The following is a 25,138-nucleotide window of genomic DNA, read 5'->3' as shown; positions in this document are numbered from 1 at the left end:
ATGACTAACATCAAGTGAGGACGTGCTGCACCTCATAATGTAGCGGAGATATCTTATCTCTCCTGGCATGCAGCAATACCCTCCTATCATATATTGTTGTTTAGTGTGACAGCGCGTGGGACCCCACATCCTCGTACCATTGAGAGCACTTCGGTTGATTCTGCCCACGGCGAATCTTTAAAGCAAACTGCCGCATCGTTAACACCCACAGAGTTGTAATTTTTGTTTGTTTGTGGTATGGCATCAATTATGGCCTGTGTGTTCGGAGGGCTGAACAGAAGTAGAACTATCGGACAAAGAACTTGTGGAGAGGTGTGGTGAAATTCTCCTGCGGCTTCAAAAGGTTCGTCGGGCTTCCGGTCTCGCCTTTCGTGGGATACGCTTTTGCTACTGTTTTGGCAGAGATGGTTTATTATGCTGGTTTATTGTGGTCGTGTAGCACCTTCAAATATGGCTTGGAATCAAGCTTAGGGTAAGTGTTGTCTATTTTTGTAGAAATGCAGACATTAATACGCTTGGTATTCAAGGAAGTTATTTGAAAAATAACTGTTGGCTCTCTGCATGCATCAGTACATAAGAACAATGACAGTGCATCTGTATGCCGTTCTGAGAGCTTTGCTGAGAAGAGAAGCTGGGAAAATAAAAAAGGAATCAAGTTCCAGCTAACTACTTCAATGAAAGACACTTTGGCAACAGATTGAAATCGCAGCAGTAACTGATGGAAAAACTGGGTGCACTTTTTTTTTAATCAGAACTTGCTGAAATGATACCCTTACTTTAATGGAAACTCTGATGCTGTTTGGTCTAATTGAATTCTAAAAGCTGAACTGCCTTCTACTTCTCGATAACCAGAATAGGGCATAGAATTTGGACTGGCAGCCATTTTAACACGGAATTAACACAGCCAGACTGTATAAATATAGAGCATTCATTTGTTCCTAATAGCACTGACAATAAGTTTATCATTTGAATCATGGTGTCTTATTATGTCAGCATTTTAATGAGAATTGCAGATACAGGCTCCAGTTTGTGAACGAGTGATTATTAAGACTCTTGTCCCCATTTGATAAGCTCACATCCTATCCGGTGTGGCATGTGATATCGCATGAAGCGGTGGCTGGCGTGGCACTTTGAACCTGTGGTGTTTTGAAACAGGCAAACAGAGAGTTTGTATTCTAGAATTACTTTGCTGTGCTTCTCAGTGTTGCGGTTGTTGCCGCTGGATACTAAGCATACACGAAATACAAGGAATTGAGTATTCGGGTATTTCATAGGACGAAAAATAGTGATTCCCTGTGGCTTCTTATTTTCACCACAAGGACTATGGCACTTTGTAGGCTCACTCCATTACAGAACTGCCATCAATAGCAGCAGCTTGAGATTAAAATGTTGTTTAACAGAGGTGTGCTAATACTGAAATTTTTTAATGCGAGCCGAGTATGAATCTGACAAAAAAAATTGCTTCGAATAATGAATAGAGTATCTAGTGACTGTTCAGTTTAAGCAGAAAACAAAAGAAGTTCAGAAAAAGATATATAGGCAAATTTTGTTGTCATTTGTTGTATTATACAATTGTGCATGTATGCAGCTTGATTAGACTGCATAACAGTTTTCAACCTGTAATGTGGTTAGCAGAATGTGTAAAAAGAAAAAAAAAGAAAAAAATTTGTTATTGTACTCTAAAAATAATGGGATTTGTGTGTAAAATTTCATTATATTGGACTTCAGACCACCAGAAGAAATGCATGAATTATGCAAAGACCAAGTAATAAAGTTCGTTCCTAGACCACTAAAAGAAAAAAATATCTGTCAACAATGCAGTCAAGCCTTGTGAGGAGGCTGTGATAATTGTGCAGTTTCTCTGCGCCTAACCTTGCTGTAAGAGTAATGGGGATGTAAGAAATGGGAAATGCTCATTAGTGCCAAAACAGCAAAACTGCTTCTAAATAAAAGCTAAATGAACAGCAATGTGTTTGTCAGTGCCCAAAATCAGTGCTCAGCCTTTGTTCTAAGGGCTGTCGATTGCAGTGCCATGGTCAAAAAGAAGGGCAGATTGTGGTTGATTAAAAGAATACTGTGTTGCAAAAGGATGGATTACTGTAGACTGAAAGTATTCGATGCTTTCGCTTTCACAGCATGTAGTCTTGCATGTTCTACCTGATTTCCTACTATGAAATGATAATACAAGCTTTTAGTTGTTTTTCCGCATACCAACAAGGGAAGGAGGGACCTTGTTTTTATAGTTTTCTTAAGTATTTGTTGTATGTCTACTCCCCAACTTCAGACACGCCAGCTGAGTGACAGCGGAGCGGCCCAGAGTGTGTTGCCAGGATGGGCAACCTCAACTGCCTCGCGGCATCGGCGTCAGGGGCCCGAGTGTCGCACGACGCCGACGACCACGACAAAACTGGCGGTGGTGTGGACGGCAATGCGCTGCACCAGACCTCTGGCGCCGGCGGCGACAACAATGGCGGCCTGCGGCACCATGATAAGCGCTACACAGAGGCCCCCGGCGCAGTCAAAGTGCTGCCTACAAACGGGCCGCACCCGCTCCACGAGGGGCAGCCTTCCAGGGCGCTCAACATCCCTGGCTCGGCCCAGGGTGAGTTGGTGCCGATGTAGCATGTTGTAACCAAAAACACAAGTCCACCGGCTGCCAGGTAGAGTATTTAAAAGTAGGATTGCTTGACCGGTTTCTAACTTTAAAATGCCATATTGCCTGTACTCACCTAAGGGGTTGAAACGTGGAGGCTGGCGAAAAGGGTTCTGCTTAAGTTGAGGACAACGCAGAGAGCTATGGAATGGAAAATGGTAGCTGTTAACATTAAGAGGAAGCTTACAGAGCGGGTCAAAGAAATAGCTCGAGTTAATGACAACCTAGTGGAAATCAAAAAGAAATGAGCATTGGCAGGGCATGTAGTAGCGAAGAGAGAATAACCCATGGTCGCTTAGGGTAACAATTTTGATTTCAAGGGAAGAAAATCGTAGCAGGGAGCGGCAGAAAGTCAGCTGGGTGGATGAGGTTAAGAAGTTTGCAGGGGTCAAGTGGACGCAGCTAGTGTAGTGCTTGGCTAATTAGAGTAGTATGGGAGAGGCCTTCGCCCTGCAGTGCGTATGTCCGGCTCATGATGTTTTCCAGAACAAGGAAGCAGCACAGGCAATAACAGACAGTCTAGGCACTGCACTTGTAGAAACAGTTTAAATTTTTCCTCTTTGGCGATGTTCTGATTTTTGATGGACCTTTTTGAGAACTAATGTGCATGTGTTGTTGCGAAAGAGGGCATGGTGGCCGCGCTTAAAGAAAAAAAAAACCTGCCATTCATGGTAATGCAGCATCAAATTTTTGCGATCAAAAGACTTCAAGCAAGTCAAATGTCGAATCATATTGTCAGTTTTGTTGACAGTGTCGAGTGGTGATAATCACCCAAAAATGTCGCCAGCTATTCACTAGTGAGCTTTGACTCGGAGTCTGGGTGGTTTTAGTCCACGAAAATGCATTCCTGAAGGTCCGCCGCATGTCCAACATGTATACCCAGCCTTTACAGCCAGTTTGCAGCAGTTTTGATGTGGTGCCTCACGAAATATGGGAACTGCTTCATCGCATAGCACGAGAAATGAGGCTGTTTCCACCTGTAGCTTTTTTATGTGGCTGAATAATGGTGCTGTACAGACGGTTTATTTTTTTACACACTGTTTCTGGGTCATTGATCTTCACAATATATATTCTAAATTTTCTTTGTTAATAATACGTCTGATAATAATATGTCACATTCCATTGACTATGTTATTGGTATAGCAATCACAAGACCAAAAATAAATCTCTCTACTCTTTCCTTGATATGCTCGTTCCCTGTAACCAAGCCGACACTGGAGGTATGTCATGGCCGGAAACACACAACAGCGAAAGGGTTAAATATAGATGCTTGTTTTGTCAGTGTACTGCCATATCCCATTTTGATAGTAGCGGCATGTTCTCTTAGGCAGACATTAGGCATTAGTACAAAGCATATATGTCGTAGACAAGAATGGTGTGACATGCATGAGCACACCATCAATGTCGCTATCAATAGCGCTAACGACACAAGAAATTGGATATGTGGAAACCGATGACAGCAAGATGCAATAACAGGAACTTTTCCTCGCTTTCCCTTTGTTTTTGGTTTTGTTTTTGGGTTTGTCTTCTGGCTGTTTTCTCTTTTCTTTTTCTTTGTCTCCTTCTTTCTTCTGGTTTCGTTGTTCTGATTGAAGAGATAGAAGATACAACAGAACTTTCAGCTGTTAGTCAGTGCGTTGTGTATGTGTGCATGTCTTCTATTCCCTGTCCTGTTCGTGACACACTGTTTTCGTTGAAGTCACATACTAACTGGCCCAGCACCTTTCCATACCACACTTGGCAGGTAAAGATCTGGGCATTGTGCTCATGCCTTCTTGCGTCTGCTGCATTTCGGAATGTGTTGAACTGAAACTACGTGAAGTAAGCATCTCGCAAGCGTTCTTCGCTCGAGACAAATATAGAATGATTCGAATGCCAAAAAATTCGACTCAATTCAAATGTCCAAAAGCAGCCCTTGGACTACATGTATTCATTGGAGCATGGGTAGGTAATGTGCTACCGCTTTTTTGATGTGCAGCACGGTCACAATTCTGAACATTTTTTTTTTTTCCGTATAAGTATCATTTACATTCCTTGTGATTTTTCAGAATTCCTTCATTTTATTAAGTGCCCTGAGTAGTACCTGATTAGGGAAGGAAGTGGCTCATAATTGTATGCATTCTACTGTTAACGCAGAATTACTTGGCACATTTCTTTTTTATATCTCAATTAAGGTATGCAGGAAGCATGAAGAGCTTTTAAAACTAGGAGCGCTGACAGTGCTGAGTTCTTCTAGCGATGCATTTATCGACATTGTTGTCATACCAGTGCATTATTCCTAATGGAAATCTGTGATTGTGAATCAAGTTTTTGAAAGGGAGATGAGAACCACGTGAATGTAGAACTTTTTTTGGGGGGGTTCTTCTTTTGGCATGTTACCACCACACATATTCATTACGGCACTGTCGCCACCGTGTGCAGGCAAAGTGGTGGTGGCCCTTTACACCTACAATGCGAGGGACGATGGTGATCTCAGCTTCAGGAAGGGAGACCGGCTTCAGATTCTGAACGACAGGTGAGCAGAACTTCACGATTGCTCTCATTCGTTTCCTCTGAGCACTGGCTCCTGTGTTCTGTTGTCAAGGTGGTGGCGTGCCTTTTAGCTCAAAGAGCAATCCAGTGACTGGGTGGAGAAAATGAGTCGAATTGAAATTGGAAGGAGTAATGGGTATTTGTGGTTTCAGTGATCCTGACTGGTGGCACGCAAAGCAGCTCAACGGACTACAGACTGGCTACATTCCACAGAACTATGTGGCATTTGAGAAGACTGTGGAGAGCGAAGAGTGAGTCTCGATTATTTGTCACCTCCTGCTGTGCCACAGTGCAAGCCCTTTCTTCCCCATTTTTATTTATTCCCGCCTCGCTGATTGTGGGGCATTGCAGTTTCTATTCTTATCTATTACAGTGCACACAGTGAGATATTAAAGAAGATGTGAAAACTGACGTAAGTTGACCCGGTGAAACGTGGTGCTTGAGCAGTTAAGCATTTAATAAGTAGAGGTACATGCAGCTGTAGTTAAGGTCAGCAGCTGGCAGGAGCACTTTATGCGTACCTAAACAAAAAAAATGCATGCACGTTGAGAATGATTGAACCGGGCTGGCGATTCAGCCTCTCGTTCATTCTTTCATATATCTGTCTCTCGCTCTACCCAGCCTGCAATGATGGTGGGGATCTGTTCAGTGTGCCAGCAGTCTTGCTGAACTAACAGTGTGCTGTCTTTGTGGTCAAGTGTTACTTGCTGGAACCTGTTTGTTCTTGTCATAAGAGCATTGTCCTCTTTTTTTTTTTTCCCCCCAGCTGGTTCTTTGGCAAAGTGTCCCGCAAGGACGCCGAGAAGATGCTGATGCTTGCTTCCAACCCCCGCGGCACATTCCTCATCCGCAACAGTGAGCAGACAACAGGTACGTGTCCCCCGTCGGTTACGTGTCCCCCGTCGGTTACGTGTCCCCCGTCGGTTACGTGTCCCCCGTCGGTTACGTGTCCCCCGTCGGTTACGCGTCCCCCGTCGGTTACGCGTCCCCCGTCGGTTGCGCGTCCCCCGTCGGTTGCGCGTCCCCCGTCGGTTGCGCGTCCCCCGTCGGTTGCACGTCCCCCGTCGGTTACGCGTCCCCTGTCAGTGCACTGCCCCTCTTTTCGTGAGGTGCTCATTGACATAATGAGCGCACAAAGATGTTAGCTCAGAATCGTTCTCGAGTTGTTGGGTGTGAGCTGTTTATATATATGCAAATATTCTACCGATTTGGAAGGGGGTTGGGTTGACACTCTTGCCTGATCATTGGCTTTTTTTTCACGTCACGAGTGGTCATGTTTTGTTCCACCTGCAGTGTCGCAGCACAGTCATTGAATACTTGGCGAATAAGCAACTCCTACACTACTGATCAATTGTGCTTGTTGCATGTACACTTAGCGCTAGCAAGCAACTCTGTTTCGGTGTCTGGAGGAACTGTGCTAAGCACGAGAGGGCTTTAGCTAGAAGTACCTGTTGAACAGTTGTGAGAATCCTCGGGATTCTTTTGGCCTTCAAAGGTCTTGTTCTTTTCTTCCGCTGGCCAGTGTTAATAAAAAGGGCTCCAAGGAGCTTAGGGTGTTGAAATGCGCATGCATAGAAAACGTAAGGCGTCCCTTAGGTCTTGGGTTAATGTTAGGGGCAAACCCACTTTTTGCAAAATAATAGTAGTAGCAGTGGAGGATTTTAACACTTCGGCGCCTATAGTACATTGATGGCCTGTTAGACGAGTAGAAAGTAGCGTTCGCCTCAAGCCGCCTTGGGTTACGGCAACGTGGCAGCATCCGGTGAAGCCTCGGCACTGATTCATCGTTATCGCTGCATAGTGCTGCATGTTCACAGAAAATAAAAGCCGTACGAAGCTTGTGGTATGTCTAAATATGTCCGCATTGCAATTTTAGCGAGAGAACACATATTTTCTGATTGCTTCCGGATTAACTGAGCTGTTAAGCTTAGCGAGTTTTCTTTGTTTGATTACCATGAAAACAAGACATCAGAAAGCGCTGAAGGTTCAAGTGACATATCCTAGTTCAACCTGGATTAGCTATGATTGGCTGATTTGGTCCTGTCGGAAGAAAACAAATTATGTCACTTGTATTCTAAATTGATTTTGTACAATAACATATCGGATTTTTGTAAATGAAATGGCATTGTTAAGCCTGTATGTATTTCAGTGCACTTCCTTTGTTAACCGTAGTGGCACTGCAATCGATGAAAGCATGCTCAGCTTTGTTGCTTCGGGAAAGCCCCTATTCTAAAACTCCCCAGTCAGCTCTTGTGTTGCGCACTGGAATGCTAGTTTCTTGAGTCTTGGGGCCCCCTGTTCTAAATCTCCCTAATATTGCATGGCTAGCATTGAGCATATGCTGGCATGTGGCTGCTTCTTTATGAATGTGCCACGCATGACTGCATGGTCCAGGCCAGCCTGGATGTCATCATTATTGTCATCATCAGCCGGACTCTACCCACTGCAGGGCGAAAGCCTTTCCCATATTCCTCAAATTAACCCGGTCCTGTGCTAGCTGCATCCACTTGACCCCTGTGAGCTTCTCAACCTCATCCACACAGCTGACTTTCTGCCTCCCCCTGCTACACTTTCCTTCCCTTGGAATCTAATCTGTTACCATAGCGACCATCGCCTGGATAGTGCATCTTAAAAAGGGTAGCATATACTGCTGCTGTTCGCTTGCTTCAGGGAAGGCTAGGAAATGGCTTTATACCCCAGTCACACGGTCATTTTCAAAGGCGATTGAATCGATAGCTTTCAAGATTTTCATTCGCGACCGAACTCGAAGGAATTGTGTTGTTGCTACACGGCAAAACTCGAAGGCTATTGAAATAGTTCTGTTGTTTGTTGGCAAACTTTTGTGGCACCACTATCGTTGCTTTCAGTTTTGATTAAAGAACTAAAATGTCTCTATAAATGTAAAATAAAATATAGCTGCTACCGTTTCTTTCTTAAGTAACTGCAGGTGTTTAGTTGTTATTCGAGGACGACTTTGTTTTTGTTTTTTAATGCGTTGACGTTCATACGGCTGTGCTTTTCATTGTGCTTGCTTTTCTCGGCAGCACATGTTACAGTCGTAGAGAGTACATAAACAGTGTGTCTCAAAAAAGAGCGATGCTAATTTAAAATTATTACGGATATTAATATTCTACTGCATAAATTAAAGATATAAAATAATAACGCTTGTTCACATTTTTGTATCATAAACACGCTGTGCACGTGTGTGCGTGACGCTCCTCGGGTCAACACTAGCAACCTTGCGCGACGTTCGAAGGCCTACGAGATCTCGATAGAGTTCTGAGCTGTTCTGTTGACTTGATAGAATATGGACTCAATGTTGTTTTTTTTTCTTGTAGAGAGCACATGTTTGAAGCTAAATTATTTGCTTGTAATGACCTTCTACTTTGATTAGCATGGGGATGAATCCATCGCCGCCTTTGCAACTACAGCCTAGTGAAACCGCCATGATATGGGGTTACCAGTGTTACAGCAGGGGCACTGTTTAGCCTCCGATCTTGGTGGAATTTGATACCGGCATTAATTTAATGCTGTTGGGCCTCATACGCTTTTTGTTTTGCTTCAAAATAGTCCATCACTGTGTGTGTCTCTGATGCAGGGGCGTTCTCGCTGTCGATCCGTGACTTTGAGCCGACCAAAGGGGACCACGTGAAGCACTACAAGGTGAAGACCATGGACAATGGGGGCTTCTTTGTCACCACTAAGAAAACCTTCTCCACCCTCCAAGAGCTCATCTCCTACTACATGGGTGCGTGGCGACATTGTTGTAAATTACCAGTCAGTTTCCAACTTGTTACTGCAAGCCAGATTTCTTTGGACAGTCACATGACATTCGAGTTGGTCTGAAGGTCACCACTGTTCATGCTTTCGGGGTGCTGAAAAATAATGGAACGATTTAAAGCTTGATTTTTCCATACAGTAGCCTCATTCCTTTTTTTTTTTTTTCATTGTAGACGGCATCTGCAAACCTTGACGTCAAGGCTTAATATGTTGTTAGTGTAGTAACTCTATGATATAGGTACTGCTGTGCCGCCTAAGCGACGTGCAAGGCCAATATTGAGTATGAAATTAACCAAGGCGCAGAGATTTTACTAAACCTTTTAATTCAGAGTGGTAAGATAGTTCTAAATAAAATAATCTCCGAAGCAGTGATTCCTTAAATTGTGCCTGTGTTGTCTCGCACAAACTTTCTAACACACAGTCTTATGTGAATGATCACATAAAGCCCCACTTAACCAGGCCACAGGAACATTTGTGCCTGGCCTAGGGGTGGATCTGAAGGGTTCCATTCATCTTTAACCTCCAATCTCAAAGGAGAAGCCAGAGTTGGCAGCTCCTGCCAATGGGTGAAGGCCTCGTTACGTCACAGAACTCGACAAGCAATAAGAAGCGTGACCATGACGTTTTCTGTGTTGCCAATAAGCGGAATGGAGTGCACGGACAGAGAGGCAGTCAGTGCCACTTTTCTCTGTTCTGCAAGTGCTGATTCACATAGCAAAACAGCTCTGAGACATCAGAAAAAGTAGTCTTCTTTCTTTTTTTTTTTTTTCTTTTTTTTTTTTTTGTAGTGATAGCTACACTGCGCTAGGTTTTCAACCTGTCGGCACCTGCCCCTTGGCCTGCGTGTCAGGGGGTGCACCTTATCCGTTGGACATTAAAGTTTAGTCTATCTATCTATCAAGCCGTCGGCGTGGCACCGTAGAAGCCAAAGAAGGAAAAGAAAAATTAGAAGGCGAAGAAAAATTAAAAGAAGGAGAAGAAAATTTAGAAAAAGAAGAGAAGGAAAAACAGAAAAAAAGGAATAGAAGGAATAGAAGAGGAAGAAAAAGAAAAAATGAAGGAAAAGAAGAATAAGAAGTAGAAGAAGACACATAACTCGGTAGTTGGTAGAGGCGAACGACAACAGCGAGTTGATAGGACAGAAGGTTCGTTCGCACATTGTGACGATGGCGCATTAAGTCCAGGTGTCCACAGGAAAATTTGCTGTAACACTCGCAGCTTTCGTTTAAACTAGGTTCAAGCCATGCTTCAACCCCCCCCCCCCCCCCCCCCCCCCCATTTTTTTCTTTATCGGTTGTTTGGTTTGGTCTGTGGGGTTCTACGTCCCAGTTGGGTAGTTTTACCCATGTGTATTCTGTTATGGTAGAAGCCCACTTTTATGTTCTTGGGTGCTGCATTTTTCCGGCTTCTACATTTTCATGAGCCAGCGCCGTCCAAATTTCACAAAAGCATCCTGCCCTTACTTAAAAGGTAGGTCGCAAACAAGCAAATTGCAGACAGCATATTTATTAATTTTTCATGCATGCTTTCTTCCACAGCCCCATAATAAAACATAACAGTGGGGTTTTTCTTTTTTTTTTTGCTTTTCTGAGCAGCATTGCCAATTCAAAAATAGAAAACCTGCCAGAGGAAGCCCCAAAACCTCTGAATTCAGTATCTAGACCAAAAGTTAAATTTATTATTTAACGAATGTTACAAATATTACTCTCAAAAAGACGCCTGCTGCACCTTGGTTGCCGAGCGTTGTGCGGATGATTGTCCGCTCGTATCACCGGCTCCAGCCAGAATTCCGACACTGCTGTCAACATACAGCTTCATATTGTGTCGTTATTTTTTATTATTATTATTTTTGCGAGTAGTTTGTAGTTTGTGCAGCATTTACTCTGCCTTAGGAGTCCGGCTCGTATAATTTCAGTACCCAGTCTCGAATCTTAGGGTCTCGCAGCCACTCTTTCCTAAAACATCTGCACGTACTTGACAGATATGAGTTTGCCGGAGTGCACGCTCAGCAGCATCAGACTAGGTGACCGCATTGACAAATGTCGACACGAAGAAACTTTGCTGTGCCGCCTGTGGGTTGGTGTAGCATTCACAAACTCTTATTCTTTTATGATAGGCATGGCAAACGGCCCTACATGTACAAACTGTGGATGTGACGAGTCTATAGGCCACATTCTTTGTGAGTGCCCGATATACAGTAAAGAAAGGAAGTGTCTGTACCGTTCGCTGGAGCATTTAGATGGGCGCCCATTGAGTGAAACTAAGATTTTAGGTCCCTGGCCACGGCGATCGTCTGCGGCGAAGGCCTCCCAGGCTCTGCTCCGCTTTATGAGAAGCACAGGCCCAATCGAAAGACTATGAGTTTGCTATGACATGACTGTAACATGATGTGATGTGGCGTGTCTGTTATGTGACGGTATTAACTTCAACTATCCCTCTCACAACTTCTATATCCACTCATCCCCTTCCCCCAGTGCAGGGTAGCAAGCCGGTTGCTTTTACTGGTTAACCTCCCTGCCTTTCCTCCTCATCTTCCTCCTCCTTAACAAATGCCACATAAATCGATTCAAAGTGTATTGGGCGTGTTCCACTATTCGCTGCCCTTGGCATCTCATTGACGTCATGTGCTCATAGCGACTTTCTTTTATGAAAATTTAAATAATTTTGAGGAACTATGGCTTTCCTTAACGCACATATAAGGCCACAGGAAACCACCAAAAGAAACACTAATAGCACCTAAGAATGGCTAAAAATTCTGCCTCCCGCAACACAAAATGTTTGCCTGCTAAACAGAGTAAAAACCTGCTAAATTTAGTAGGAAAGTCGTTAAATTTGCAACGCTGTTTCTGACTCTACTTGTAATCCTTGCGTTTTCTTGTCCCTGCTGGTGTCGCGCAGAAGGTGCAAATGGCTTGTGCCACAAGCTCACCATCGCGTGCCCCAAGCCCAAGCCGGTCGTCTGGGACCTGTCTCCCGAGACACGCGACGAGTGGGAGATCCCCCGCAACTCGGTCCAGCTTCTCCGCAAGCTGGGTAGCGGAAACTTTGGCGAGGTCTGGTACGGTGAGTGTCATCACTGCACGTTGCCTGGCCTTCTTGTGTTCGGTTCAGTTTCCTTTTCTCTTCTGCTTGACGCGACTGCAAACTTCACATTGTCAAATGACTTTCATTACGTCAGTCCGTCATACTGATTGACTGTTTTCTGACGAAAGCATCGGAAACCTCTGGACAGTGTCGGTCTAAACCACATTTTGGTCCATTACATGAGAAGTTGTGACAGTAATTTTTGCACGAAACTGCATGAACTGTGCAAGGCTGTGCGAGAGCTTGACTCTTAACAGGAAGGCATTGAAAGTTTAAACCTTCGGTGGCAGTCAGTCACTTGTGCTGGGAGTAAAGGGAAGAACATTGTTACACTCACCAATTTCAATGCATGTTCATGAGTTAGGCTAGGTTCACTACATTCATCCTGAAAAAAGGGCTGGTGATTCTTTGAGCGTAACACAGTGTAATTTGATTGCACTTGATGCACGTTATGCTGGCACAAATTCTTTGAGCGAACAGTTTTGTGCAAATAGTGAATTTTCAGTTCAAAGGAAACAAGGAAATGCGAAGTGAATGGTTTTGTGAAAATCCAAACGAATTTCAAAGTGAACAGTTTGTGACTGAGAATATAGTAACAAAAAGTAGTAGTCGATGTCTGCAGACTTCACCAAGGCAATTGAAATAAAACTGAAACAAAGTGGAAATAAATATTTCCAAAACTTGCATTAGGCAACATTCAAACAGCAGTCACCAAAATGAACTAAATATAACACTATCAAGCCGTTACCGTCCAATCCTTTGCATGCTTTTGATTTTAAACTTAAAAAGTGCTAGCATATTTTTTGGACAAGATTTATGATTCGAACTTGCGCAGCACGAAGTCACGCATCCCGCAGAGTTGAGTGTATAAGTGCGATTGAAATTTCGGGTACATTGCATCTGACGCTGCAGTTGCTCCAACCTAATTTGTGTTGCTCGCAGTCGCATGACGGCACTGCACACGCATAATCGCGCTTTTATGCCACCCACGGAGGGAGGAGCCTTTGGCCTGTGTTGTGCTGTCCGTCACCCAAAAATTTAAGGGTGTCAGCGAAGGTGGCCTTTGTTTTACCCATTGCTAGAGATGCCAACATGCTTGTGCACACGAGGGAGGTCTCATAGTTTTCAGCCAGATGGTTGTCCTAATCGATGGAGGGGCGCCGGTAATCATTGCAGGGCTGTGGAAAGGTAGTACAGAGGTGGCCATCAAGACGCTGAAGCCGGGCACTATGGACCCGGCAGCCTTCCTTCAAGAGGCAGCCATCATGAAGAAGTTCCGGCACGAGAAGCTGGTCTCCCTGTACGCCGTCTGCTCCAAGGAGGAGCCCATCTACATCGTCACAGAGTACATGGCCCATGGCTCGCTGCTCGAGTACCTTCGCAGTCGAGACGGGCGCGCGCTCAAGCTGCCCACCCTCATTGACATGGCTGCCCAGGTTAGCATTCTGTCTCTGTGTGCTTGCATTTGTACCTAATGGTGAATTCTGTTTGTATATCCAGAGCATTTCTAGATCCGCTTGTTCTTTTAAAAGCGAGACTATTCAAATCAGGATTTGCTTGTATGTTTGTTACATTGTTAATACATTGTTTTTATTTACCCAGACCCAGATAGGGGTAGGCATAGAAACAAGCAATGAGAAGAAAAAGTACGCTCAAAAGTGCACATCTTGGAATCTGGTGTGTTGCTTTGAGCGAAGTATGACACACAAGAAATCGGTGACAAAAGTCACATCGCAGCAGCAGCATCTTTAGCTTCATTATGGCACGCATCTTCTCAACTCTTTGCTCCCCTACTTTAATTGACGCTCGAACAAAGGTATTGTACTACGGGCCCTAGCTTTCTGCGATCTAGTCATTCCATGGACAACTGTGTAGCTTGAGCAGTCTTGATGGAGTTGCGTAATAGCAATAGTTTTTCCTTTTCGTCACATTATTATCACTGCAGATGCCAGCAGGAACAATGGAAGAACAGGATTTTCACTAAAATAGTTGCCCTGTTGAGCTTGCAATGCACTGTACACATTACAGATGAAACTGAGCAGATGAACGGACACACAGCTGTCTCCCATTCTCATGCCAATAATCACTGATATTTCTTTAAAGGGAGAGAACTTTGGCCAAAATATGTCATGAGATTATAGTGGAGATAAAAAGACCTTGTCCCATATAGTACAGACTGGGCACTACAATATCAAAGAAAAGAGGCTTTATAATTTTAATTTGGCAATGAAAATCGCATAAAAACAACTGAGGCGCTATCTAGCAGAGAAACCCCATTACTTTCACTGTAGTACCCCATGTGATTACATGTCGGCAAATTATCGCTGATTTTCTTAAGTGCACACTGTTCTTTTTTGCTCCTAGGAGTGCTTGTCATAGTTTATTATATTTTGCGCTCTCTCCACTGTGTCTTTAAATGAAAACCACCCCTCCTTTCGCACCGCAAGAGGAATGCTTTCAGTTTTTGCCTCTAGGTGGCGCAACAGTGTTTGGAATTTCATGATTGAAGCGATGATAGTGCCCACTAAAACATTCGTCGACAAGGTGTGCATTATTGTGCCGTGACAGCCTTGAGTGTGAAACTGAAAAGGACGTTACTCTAAGCAAAATGTCTAATTACTGTCTGGCGAGAGAAATTTATAAATTTGTTTTTGGTACGTCCTTGTCGACCACCAGTCGTCATTGTGGTCGCTGATCATGGTTTCCAGCATCGGACTACGTAAAAACGGACGCACACACTGATCGGAAAATTCTTGGTAAAAATGTTTTACAGTGTTTCTACCAAAACCACTGTGGAATTGAACATCTCAGACATCAATCCTTCCATTGCGCCGAAAAAAAAAATTGAGAATCTTCCAGTATCGACTCCAGTAATGACTGCTCCCTCACCAGCTCGAGCAAGCTAGTGCGTCAAGCAGAACACATTGAAAAGTTTGCACCTTTTTGTCGGGGAGAGTTGTAACACTCGCATCTTCTGATAGCGGTATTAACCATAATCCTGGAGGACGTTTTTTTTATTTTCAGTTTGTGTCTGTGACTATTGCAGTAAAAGCTCGTCAGATCGAACTACACAGTGAGGTCAGTCCAGTTAATCTGAATGCATGGAATTTACGAATTTGCTTCAAGGCAAATTGGGTTCCGTAGCTATTACAGCTGTTAATGGTGAAAGGGGTGTAATCACGCCTCCAGGTGAGTGTCACGGCCTTCGTTAACTTTGTGCGCCTGATGCAGATTGCGAGCGGCATGGCCTACCTAGAGAGCAAGCAGTTGATCCACCGCGACCTGGCCGCACGCAACATTCTGGTCGGCGAGAACAACATCGTCAAGGTTGCGGACTTTGGGCTGGCGAGGATCATCGAAGACTCCGAGTACACCGCAAGGCAAGGTCAGTGTTGCCATCCTGGCCAAGCCGTTCTCGAAAAAAAAAAAAAAGAGAGAACTTTCTTTTTATTTTTTTAATCAGTCCAACAGGCTGGTGTTCAGAGGAGCAGCACGGGGAAACTTTGGCAACTTGGCAACTTTAGGCCTTCTTTTCACCGAGCTTCACCACAGTCTCCTTTGTTCTCATCTCGTAATGTAGTTACTGGTCTTAAGCATGTTTTGCCCCATCTCAGTTTATCTCTTGTCCTATTGGCTATGGTAATGGTTAAAATGAAGACAACAGCACCTGTAACCTTTATAGAGCTTATGTTTATGTAGAGTATATCGCTCATAGAGCGCAGCTCACATGCTTGTTCCTGACTCGAGCTTTGTCGCCGTCGGCTTAACAAACGGACAGCTGTAGGATGGCTACTCTGTTATAGTTAGCACTGGCCAAACTGGAGTACGATATTCTACTCGGCCACCTGCAACCTGCCACAGTCATGGGAACACAGGCATCTCAGGCGGTCTGGTGAATAGCAGTGTTGAGATTCTGAAAGGTCCCCATTCGCCGCCATATTTATCATCACCATTGAGTCCTCTTAATACAAAACGGTCAGATGTATCTTGGGGTAATTTTGGCTAGTTGTGCTTTTATAATAACCTTACATAGTACCTGTTTCTCAATTTTGAATTGTTGCCCTAAGTTAAAGCTGAGCCAGCTAGCAACAGAAATTTCTTGCAGTGGACTCAATACAAACAAAATTTTCGTAAGCGAGGGAAGTGTGGAACTATCTGCTCTCGTTTCTGGACAGTGCGGTGGGCAGCTAGTGAAGAGGGGGAGAAGGAAGTGTAAGGTGGAAAGCGGAGGAGGAGGTTAAGTGGCTGGTTGTAGTGCGGCTACATGTTGCTCTGTTCTAGAGCGCAATAAAGCATCAAAGTTCGATGTGACATCCTCTGTGTTCAGTGAAGTTTGACTTTCTTTACTCCATCTTTCGAAATGGACACTGCAGTCGATGCAGCAATGCTACGCAGTTCAATTTTCCTTTTCTCTGCGTCGATTTCTTACAATACGTCCACTTTTTTTGGAAGTAAAAACTGCTTTCTCTTCATCTTGGCATTGTTGCTGACTACATTCCTTGTCAGATCTCGAATGAACTTCGGAGTAAGGTCACCTGCAACAAAAAAAAGAGTGGTGAAAACACACAACTTGGAGAAAAAGGCAGGTGACTAGGCCTACTTGGCTACTGCATATTAGACCACAGCTTTGTGGTGCCGCTAGGAGTGATGAGGACAATGATGATAGCTACTGCCCACTGGGCATGCACACAGAAGCAGCGGTTTGCATTTCACGCAAGAGTTGGATGTCATTAAATTTAGCTGAAGTCATAGTGGTGACGTTCCTCGATTATAGGAGAAAGTATAAATTGCGTACATTATTCTGAAATATGTGCTATATTGAAATTGTTAGCCCTGAAAAATTTTTTTTCATTGAAAACGCCGAAAATCTGGTGGGGATGTTCTGAAGTATTCATGAATTGAAAAATTCGTTTGGTCGTAGTAATGGGATTTGACTCTACCTGTTAGAGCTGTGCTCCTTTGCCTTATTGAGTATGTATCATAATTATCGGCCTTGTGTATATATATATTTTTTATTTCTGTCCAACGTGCAGGTGCAAAGTTCCCCATCAAGTGGACGGCCCCCGAGGCGGCCCTGTACGGCAAGTTTTCCATAAAGTCCGACGTGTGGTCCTACGGCATCTTGCTTTACGAACTCATCACCCATGGGCAGATTCCTTACCCAGGTACGTTTGAACCTACAGTACAGTCCACTTATAACGATGCCAGATATAGCGATACATCGCTTTAACGATCAAATTCTTGAGATTTATCATTTTTCCCATTGCCCCTGTGTAAAAATAAACTAGATATATAACGATCGATTATCGGCAGTACATAGGATACAACGATAGCTTTATCGCCGTCCTGTAGGTGTTTACCACGAAAATTTGGCTGAATATTCAATAAAGATAAAATATTAAGAAGACAATGACCTAAAAACTCGACATATGCGGCGAAAATGGAAGAAAATGAGCACTATCATCATTGCAATCGCAGCTGCGCAAAGGGTGCTGCTGCAGCCGAATCGTCATCGCCGTCGCCGATTCTGCGTCCGTGGAACATGGTGGCGACCACATTGACTGATGGCACGATAGCTCACGACATGAAACGGCAGACTCATCGGGATTTTTTTGCAGGGTTTCAAGGTTGGAAGCCTCGTGAAAAAATATAGACATTCGCACTCTACGATTTTAATGATCATCAAGGCTGGGGATGACCTTCAGTTCATCCAGTTGCTAATCGGTTTCGTGCACGCAAAAAGGACTGCTGCCAGTGTACACGCTACTGGAAGCGATGCTCACAGCGATTGTCAAGCTTCAGCTGCTGCTCAAGCGAGCGCGAATTTCTAACTTCTTTAAGTATGCTTAAGTTATTTTATGGCTATTGATGTATACTGTGTTTAGTGCTCTTTATGATGATTAGCGTTGTTCAACCTTAATTACTCATCGCTAGTAATTAGGCAAGCCTACATGCATGGGAAAATATGTGTATGTGGTTTTCTTCTTGTTTTCCCTCTTTTTTTTTTTTTGCTGGTCCAGATATATAATGATAATTGGTTATAACGATCGGATTTTCAGGTTTTCTCAATAAGTGGACTGCTTTGTACCAGCATCAACCAGCCTATCTCCACCAATCACATCAAATACTACAATCATTGTCCTCACAACTTGCATTGCTTCTTCTATCCCCTCCGCTTACCTCTGGTGCTCTGAATTACACAGAAGCTTACCTATGATGGTTTTAGTGCACAAGTAGTGGTGTTTTTTTTTTTTATTTAGCTCTTTCGTACTTTGATGATAGGAAAGAGGCTGTCTTAATTTCTAGAAATTGTGAAAGTGCATACCAAGTGAGCAGTACATTTGGGGCTTTTTATAAAAAGCTTTGTAAAAGCTGGATTCAATTAGGCGTGCAACATGGTGCTTTTCAATGTTTCAGCGATGCCCAACCGGCAGGTGATTGAGGTCGTGGACCGGGGTTACCGGATGCCTAAGCCGGCCAACTGCGAGTGCCCTGAGTCGGTCTACAACATCATGCTCAACTGCTGGGAGGCCGATCCCGAGAAGCGGCCCACCTTCGAGTACCTCTTTGGTTTCTTCGACGACTACTTTGTCTCCACAGAGCCTAGCTACAGGGATGCCGAGGACTTCTGAGCAATACGAACAAGGCCTACGAAACATCCAAGACAAGTCTCAGGCTTTCGGAGGCTCAGAAAGAAATGCTAAGTGCCCCGAGAGCAGAGAGCAGCAACGCAAGTCTTGTGGTGTGCCGAGGAAGTTCACACACCCCATAGTGTGAGCGTGAAAGAGACGAGTGCATTGTCCGGCAATTTTTGAACCGCAAAGTCTACTGGACCTTACGAAAATCTTCCTTTACATCATTATAGCCTTGTGTACACTCTCACGGTCCTGTTCATTCAAGGAAGTATTAAGAATTGACATATTCACCTTGAATGCAGCAACACAGCTAGAAAATCATGTAACACAGGTTTCTGAAGTAACCTAGTGAACGTCACCGAAGAGGCTTTGGTGAAGGAGCTTCTGGGATCTTTGTTTGGCACCTCTGAATCTCGTGATGACTGCATCAAGTCTTCCACTGAGCTGATCTGCAGAATATTTCATGCGGTGCATAGGTTGCCTGCCTAGTTTTCCTTGTCAGCTTGCTGTCGCAGTGAATGTGCGCATGCAAGCTTTGCTGCTAGCTGTATAATGGTGCACTTGAGAACTTAGCCAACAAACTTTTCGCCGACAGTGTGGAAAGTGGCAGGATACAGCGTCTGGCTGTCTCACGCTGGCAATTTCAGACCATCACAACTTCTCTTCTACGCTGTACTTTCCCCCTTTTCTTGGCTGTCGTATTTACTAGTGGTACTGAGGCTGCTGCCAGAAATTGCCGAAACGTCTTGTTCACTATCCAAAGCCGCGAGAACCCTCGCGCCATGAGCTGTTCCCAGGAAGCCCAGCTAGCAGAAATAGCCTTCATGCATATCAACTCTCAAGCAGGGTTAGTTGTACTATGGTCTGTTGTGTTGTTGTGACACAGGGTGCCAAGCGGGTCCATATTCTCTGCACGAAAAAAAAAAAAACAGATACAAAATGGGCTAGAACCCACTCCAGTATTAAGCCAAGCCCTTTTTTTCTTCCTCTGCTGGATCTGTGGCCATGATTGCCAGAGGTTGTGCTGCTGCTGAAGGCATCATGAGATTTCTCTCAGAACATTGCGAATGTCTTCATCACTAAGTTTGCCAAGGCTATTGGCTAGTTAAGAAACTATGTTACATGGGCCCTTCTTGCCATTTATGGCATCACGTACCTCACATATATATAGTAGCGCTTTCTACTTTTCTTTTGCTAATTGAAAGATGATAGTGAAATCACATGAAGCAAGTTGCCCTATTCCTGACCTATGGGCACCAAATAGTACAGCATATTTTATTTCAAGTTGTGCTCTTGTAAAAGTACTTTATTAACAAAGGCAGTTTGACATGGCTAACTTGCAACACCTCATCACTACTGGTGCTCGCCGTGAAAGTCCTTGAAGACACTATTGTACGTAGAGTTTACCTTTTACTTTTTCTGACCTTCAGTGACCTGTTCTATCTGCGTGTGTGTGTGTAAAGTCTTGAATCCTCTTTAGGTAAAAAAAAGAGGGGACCAAGATAAGTTCTGTAATGCCATGTAGGAGACGTGGCCTTTGCTCATCCAATCACTGTCACCACATCCTGTGTACCAGACTTCATCTCGATGGTTCTCAGTCTTTTTCAGCCCGGGGAAACCCCATGGCCTTCGTAATCTCCTGAGGAACCCTGTGTGTCTTGGCTTCCATCCCTGTCTACCTGACTTTCATGTAATAAGGAATGTGCAGACACATGACTCTTCAAGGAAACTGACAGGTTCTCATGAACCTAGCTTAAGAACTCTATAAAAGGGGTGTTATTCTTCAAATGAATCTTTGTGTTTCCGACTTGGCTCTGAAAGATTGTTGTGTACATTATTTCCAGTTTTTGGGGAATGCAGCTTGAAAGACTATGTATCAGTGCCTGCCTTTAATTCTTTCTTTTTCATTCTGAGATGTTGTTTTGTACATTCTCATTGCCCATTTTGGGGGGTGTGGCTTTAGAAGCAAAATACCTGTGTTTCTTTTTTGTTTTTTTAACAGCGTGCAGTATTTAAATAAGGACATCCGTCAAGCGATGCATCGTGGTCACACAAGTAGGCTTTCATTGAAGCCATTCAAGCACCATTGATTTCTCATTTTCGCTTTGTTCTTAAGCACTGGTTTGTTTGTCTTTACTGTTCGTATTTATATGTTGTTTTGACCAGCATGCAATTTTCTTTCCTTTTTTTTTTTTCAGTGCCTTTTTTTTTTTTTTTTGTATTGTGAATAGTGTCACAGTTTGATAACTTAAATGCTGTGCTACTTTATATATGCTGAATTCAGGTGCATTGCAGTGAATTTGGCATCTACAATTGCTCAAAATTGAAACTGGAACGTTTAGTTTCCTTGGCGTTTTTGGCAAGCTTTATGTATACATCATACTTTTCTTAAGAAGAAGAAGAAGTTTGTTTATTCATGAAACAGGTATTACATAAATACTTTAGCTTTGTACAATCCTTAGCAAGCTTTGCGGTGAGAAAAATGAGCAGCCCTGGTTCTTTTCTGCCTCTAAAAAACGATGCTATAGATATAGCTTAGTTTTCACAAGCCCATTTGATGTTTGTAAAAAAATAATATTGCTCAAGGAAATGATTTACAGTTTGTCGCACAGCTTCCACGTCATCAACATCAGCGCTTACCTTATAAAAAATGCTTGGCTAGCACAGGGAAAGTTGCTTGCAGTACTTGATATGCGGAGGTCAGGAATATTGAGCATATCATTTTTTGGTGTCAGGTTCCCTGCATACCCAACAGGGCATTGTCAGTTTAGGCCTAACATAACAATCTCCTTTAAATTCCCTGTTGGTTCATAACAAAAGCTCGGCATATTTATTTCCGGTCTCGTTGTAATCAGTATTATGCGATAAATTTACCTAAAATTGGGGGTGTGCGTGGAAGTTTCAAATACAAATCGAATATGCTCGTTATTCGATTTGCATTCGTATTCGAAAAACTAGTAGTATTCAGAATTTTCAAATAGTATTCGAAAATTACTGAATACTACAATGAAAATGTTCGAATTCACCGCAGTTTCACTGCACTGCACGCTCCACTGCAATGCTTGCACTGGACTTTTTCATAGGGTACACACTTAGTGTAGTTATCTTAATTTTATTTGCAAATATACTAAAGTTCTGACATAAGCAGGACCAAAAGTGCTTGCTATTTTTTTTTTGTCATTTTTTTTTTTTGATATTTGAAGGAATTTTTCCCTGTATTCATATTCAATTTGTATTTGAAAATTTCTATAGTCACTCACCCCTACTTTTAAACTGCGGTGTCCATTGGTTCGGAATTTTGTCAGTGTGGCTTAACTAGGAGATCTCTAGTAATATCTTTATTATGTCAGTTATGCTATATCACGAGTACAGCAGCTACTTGCGCTGTAAGCCACACTTGGTGTATATCTGGTATGCAACGTCATGAGCACCCTGAATGGTTCAGCTCACTCCAGGAGTAAGCTTGCTTATGGCTTGTAAATAAGGAATATGCAGGACGCATTGAATGAGCCCTTGTTCAGAATGCATACTGTATTGAAGCAAATAATCAGACATGCAGTGCTCGCACCTTTGTTCAGATTGCCGTACCGTTTTTAAGTAAATAACGAGGTATGTAGTGCACGAGCCCTCGTTCAAAATGTGAATAGTTTTAATGTGAACCTTGAAGTCCACAGGCCCTCGTTTAAACATGAATACTGATTCAAAGAAAACAATGAGGATAAAATGCGTGACTGTTCATTCAAACTACATGCTGTTTTTCTTTGTTGTTCAAGTGATACTGTCAAGTTTGAGTTGGTACTTAATTTCAGGTTAACGCAGTGAGTGATTAACCCTATTTGCTCAAATGCTACATGAAGAAAGCAATAGGGCTTGGAAAAGGCTAAACTGTTGCTCAATTTTGTGTGTGGTACGGAACAAGCTCTGTGAACAAATGACGCTGGTTGTGGAAAATTCTTTTTTTCTCGTTCGTCGTATCGCGCAGATTTTTTCCTCTTTGTACCTCTGTGTGAATGCAAAACATGAACGATTTCGGCTTTGGAGCAGCAAGCAAAGAAGTCTGTTTTCATTTAATCTGAATTTTGTGATTCTTTTTACTTTGACGCACACTATGAGCACCTGCACCAAGCCTGTCTGATGTATCCAGTGTACTTGAAGTGGCATTTTTATGTTGACTGCAAGAGCACTCGCATAAGAAGATAAGCACCTAGCGCTTTTTATCTGAGCCGTATGAGTTGCCACGCTATTTCTTTCTGCCAATGCTTTGCAGAGCGCATAACACCAAAGTCCTTGCGGAGTCATTTCTCTCTTGTAGTTGTGAGGCATCTACTGCCGTCTGATCCTCTAATTCTAAAGTAAAATGGCTGTGCAAAGGGCACTGTAGTAGAGTGCTGTATTTTCGTACGCCATTATTTTTCTAACGTCTCGGGCAATCCTACTGCCATTTTGTATCGTAGCCGCACCATTCATCCACTTGTTGAGACTGAAGTAAGCAGCCTCGTTTCTGCCCAGTTTCTGCCTATGTCCTCACTTCGGTATCTAATAGAATGTCTAGTGTACAAGTTGTCCAGTAGGGAAGGTGTTCAAATGTTGACCTAGGCCTGTCACTTTTTTTTTTTTTTTTTTTGTATACACATATTAGTACTTGTGCTTGTACGATGCACCAGCTGTGCAGGAGCAGTGGAAGAGGAGGAAAGTCCTTCCCGTAACCTTTAGTGTTTTGTGTCTTTCCATATCACGTCAGACTTACTTTTCCGTGCAGTTTTTCTTGGTGCTATTTTTTCTCGCATTAGACTGTGATTATCGCTTAAGTACTTGACATGTAGTGACGCTGTTGGCGTTTTGTTGTCATGTTAGTTTGGTATGCTGGTTTATAACCAGCACGTTGGATTTGCACTGTAGTAGGTAAATGGCAGGTGGTGTGAAGGCCCACCGCTCAACCGTGAAATAGCATTAACCAAGAAATGGTATTTTTAGCCAAGAAACATGATTCACTTGTAGAAGCAATGAACCTCTGAAGGTGCGAAAACCGGTCATTTGAAAGTCCCACTTTAGGGTCCACGGAAGCATTTTCAACGAACGCAAGCCCCCTTTAATGTGATTTTGTTGTCGCAATGCAACGGTCGAGTACTTTTTTGGTCTATGACCTGTGTCGTCAAGGTGAGCCAAAAACAGAAACCACGTGTTCGTCTGAAGACTGCTGAGCATGTCATATTTATATTTATCCCTAGCAGTTGAAATTTTATACGTGTATGTACATAAGCTGCAAATAGGTCCTTAGTCTTTATATACGTGCTTGTCTTCGTTTAAGTGTTTATTTTTTAATTTTATTGCCTAAGCCTAGCTCAAACTGATCAATCGAATAAGCTGTGACCAATCCTTTATTGGGTATTGTTATGTTGTCTTGTTTTCTGCAAGGGGCGGATATGCTGGCCAAATGAAGCTTAATTTGTGTATTTTTCTATATTTCACTGTGGTCGTATTTTTTTATACCTGCCAATGATGTAGCTGTATTATGTGTTGCATTCAGTGGTTAGCAGTCTTGTGTAATAAAGGAAATGCTTCTATAAACTTGACGCTTGGGTTTGCCTTGAACTACTACAGTGCTTGTAGGCTACGGATGCAAGCATTGATGAATTCAGCCCATTTACTTTTGTTTGCTGTGTCTTTCCTTCAAGCTGTGCAGCTAGAATGGAGGCAGCACTGCAGTAACTGCACTGTTAATATAACAGACAAGGGATATGATTTGTTATAATGGCACTGACTACACACAGACTTCACTTTGCTTGCATAGTTATACTTCTGCTAGTTGCTTTTGTTTTTGGAAGGTCCTTTGGGGTTTCAAAAATAAATGAATAAATGATATTAAGAACCCAAGCTTTGCACATGAAGATGAAAGGAAACCGTTTTGTCAGATTACCCGTAGAAATTCTCGTTTTAAAATTTATTCTGGTTTGGTTTTCAGCCAACTATTGCATAGAGCATGATCTTGAAAGCTGCTGTCAAACCTCTCCTCAGCTCTGAACTATTGGTAGCACTGTTGCTCCATTTCATAATAGGCAACTAAACGGGCTCACAGCACAAACAGGAGACTCCTGCCGCCTGCGTCCATGCCGCAGCCGAGCTTGATGACTAAAATGTACGAGATGTTCACATGTGAGCTGCCCATGCAACTCAGTTTCTGCCACTGGCACTGCAGTAAGACTGCCTGAATGAGGGTGCATAAACGTGGTTTCTGTCACTTCAATGGGAGGTAAAGCGCGGCGAGGAGGTCGCGCCCTAGTTGTGCTACACTCATGCAGCGTCGTCATGGTACCGCAATAGTAGCCTAGTACTCATTGCTGCGTTTTTGGTTTACTCGCACGAAAGACTGAAATTACGCCTATATAACAATAAAGTGCAGAAAAAAAGTTTTCACATTGCATTGATATAAAGGTCTCGTGATAGTTTCGTATCA

At 43.2% G+C, this 25,138-nt stretch overlaps 1 protein-coding gene across 1 annotated transcript in view; it reads left to right on the top strand.

The window, feature by feature from the left end:
• The window catches only part of Src64B (Tyrosine-protein kinase Src64B), a 32,075-nt gene extending 7,818 nt beyond the window's left edge, over positions 1 to 24,257 (top strand). Inside the window, exons 3-12 of the mRNA XM_084578348.1 lie at positions 2,285 to 2,602; positions 5,075 to 5,168; positions 5,338 to 5,436; positions 5,952 to 6,055; positions 8,784 to 8,933; positions 11,864 to 12,028; positions 13,226 to 13,485; positions 15,281 to 15,434; positions 17,083 to 17,214; positions 18,467 to 24,257. Of these exons, the coding sequence (XP_084434474.1) occupies positions 2,332 to 2,602; positions 5,075 to 5,168; positions 5,338 to 5,436; positions 5,952 to 6,055; positions 8,784 to 8,933; positions 11,864 to 12,028; positions 13,226 to 13,485; positions 15,281 to 15,434; positions 17,083 to 17,214; positions 18,467 to 18,681 (1,644 nt within the window). The 5' untranslated portion in view covers positions 2,285 to 2,331 and the 3' untranslated portion in view covers positions 18,682 to 24,257. The remainder of the gene's footprint in view (positions 1 to 2,284; positions 2,603 to 5,074; positions 5,169 to 5,337; positions 5,437 to 5,951; positions 6,056 to 8,783; positions 8,934 to 11,863; positions 12,029 to 13,225; positions 13,486 to 15,280; positions 15,435 to 17,082; positions 17,215 to 18,466) is intronic.
• The last annotated feature ends 881 nt before the right edge of the window (positions 24,258 to 25,138 follow it).

Source organism: Amblyomma maculatum, chromosome 9 (genome assembly GCF_055883805.1).
Source record: "Amblyomma maculatum isolate TAMU_Amacu chromosome 9, ASM5588380v1, whole genome shotgun sequence".
NCBI classification, from domain to species: domain Eukaryota; kingdom Metazoa; phylum Arthropoda; class Arachnida; order Ixodida; family Ixodidae; genus Amblyomma; species Amblyomma maculatum.
Note: the sequence above shows the minus strand (reverse complement) of the source record. Positions and strands in the feature narration are given on the sequence as shown.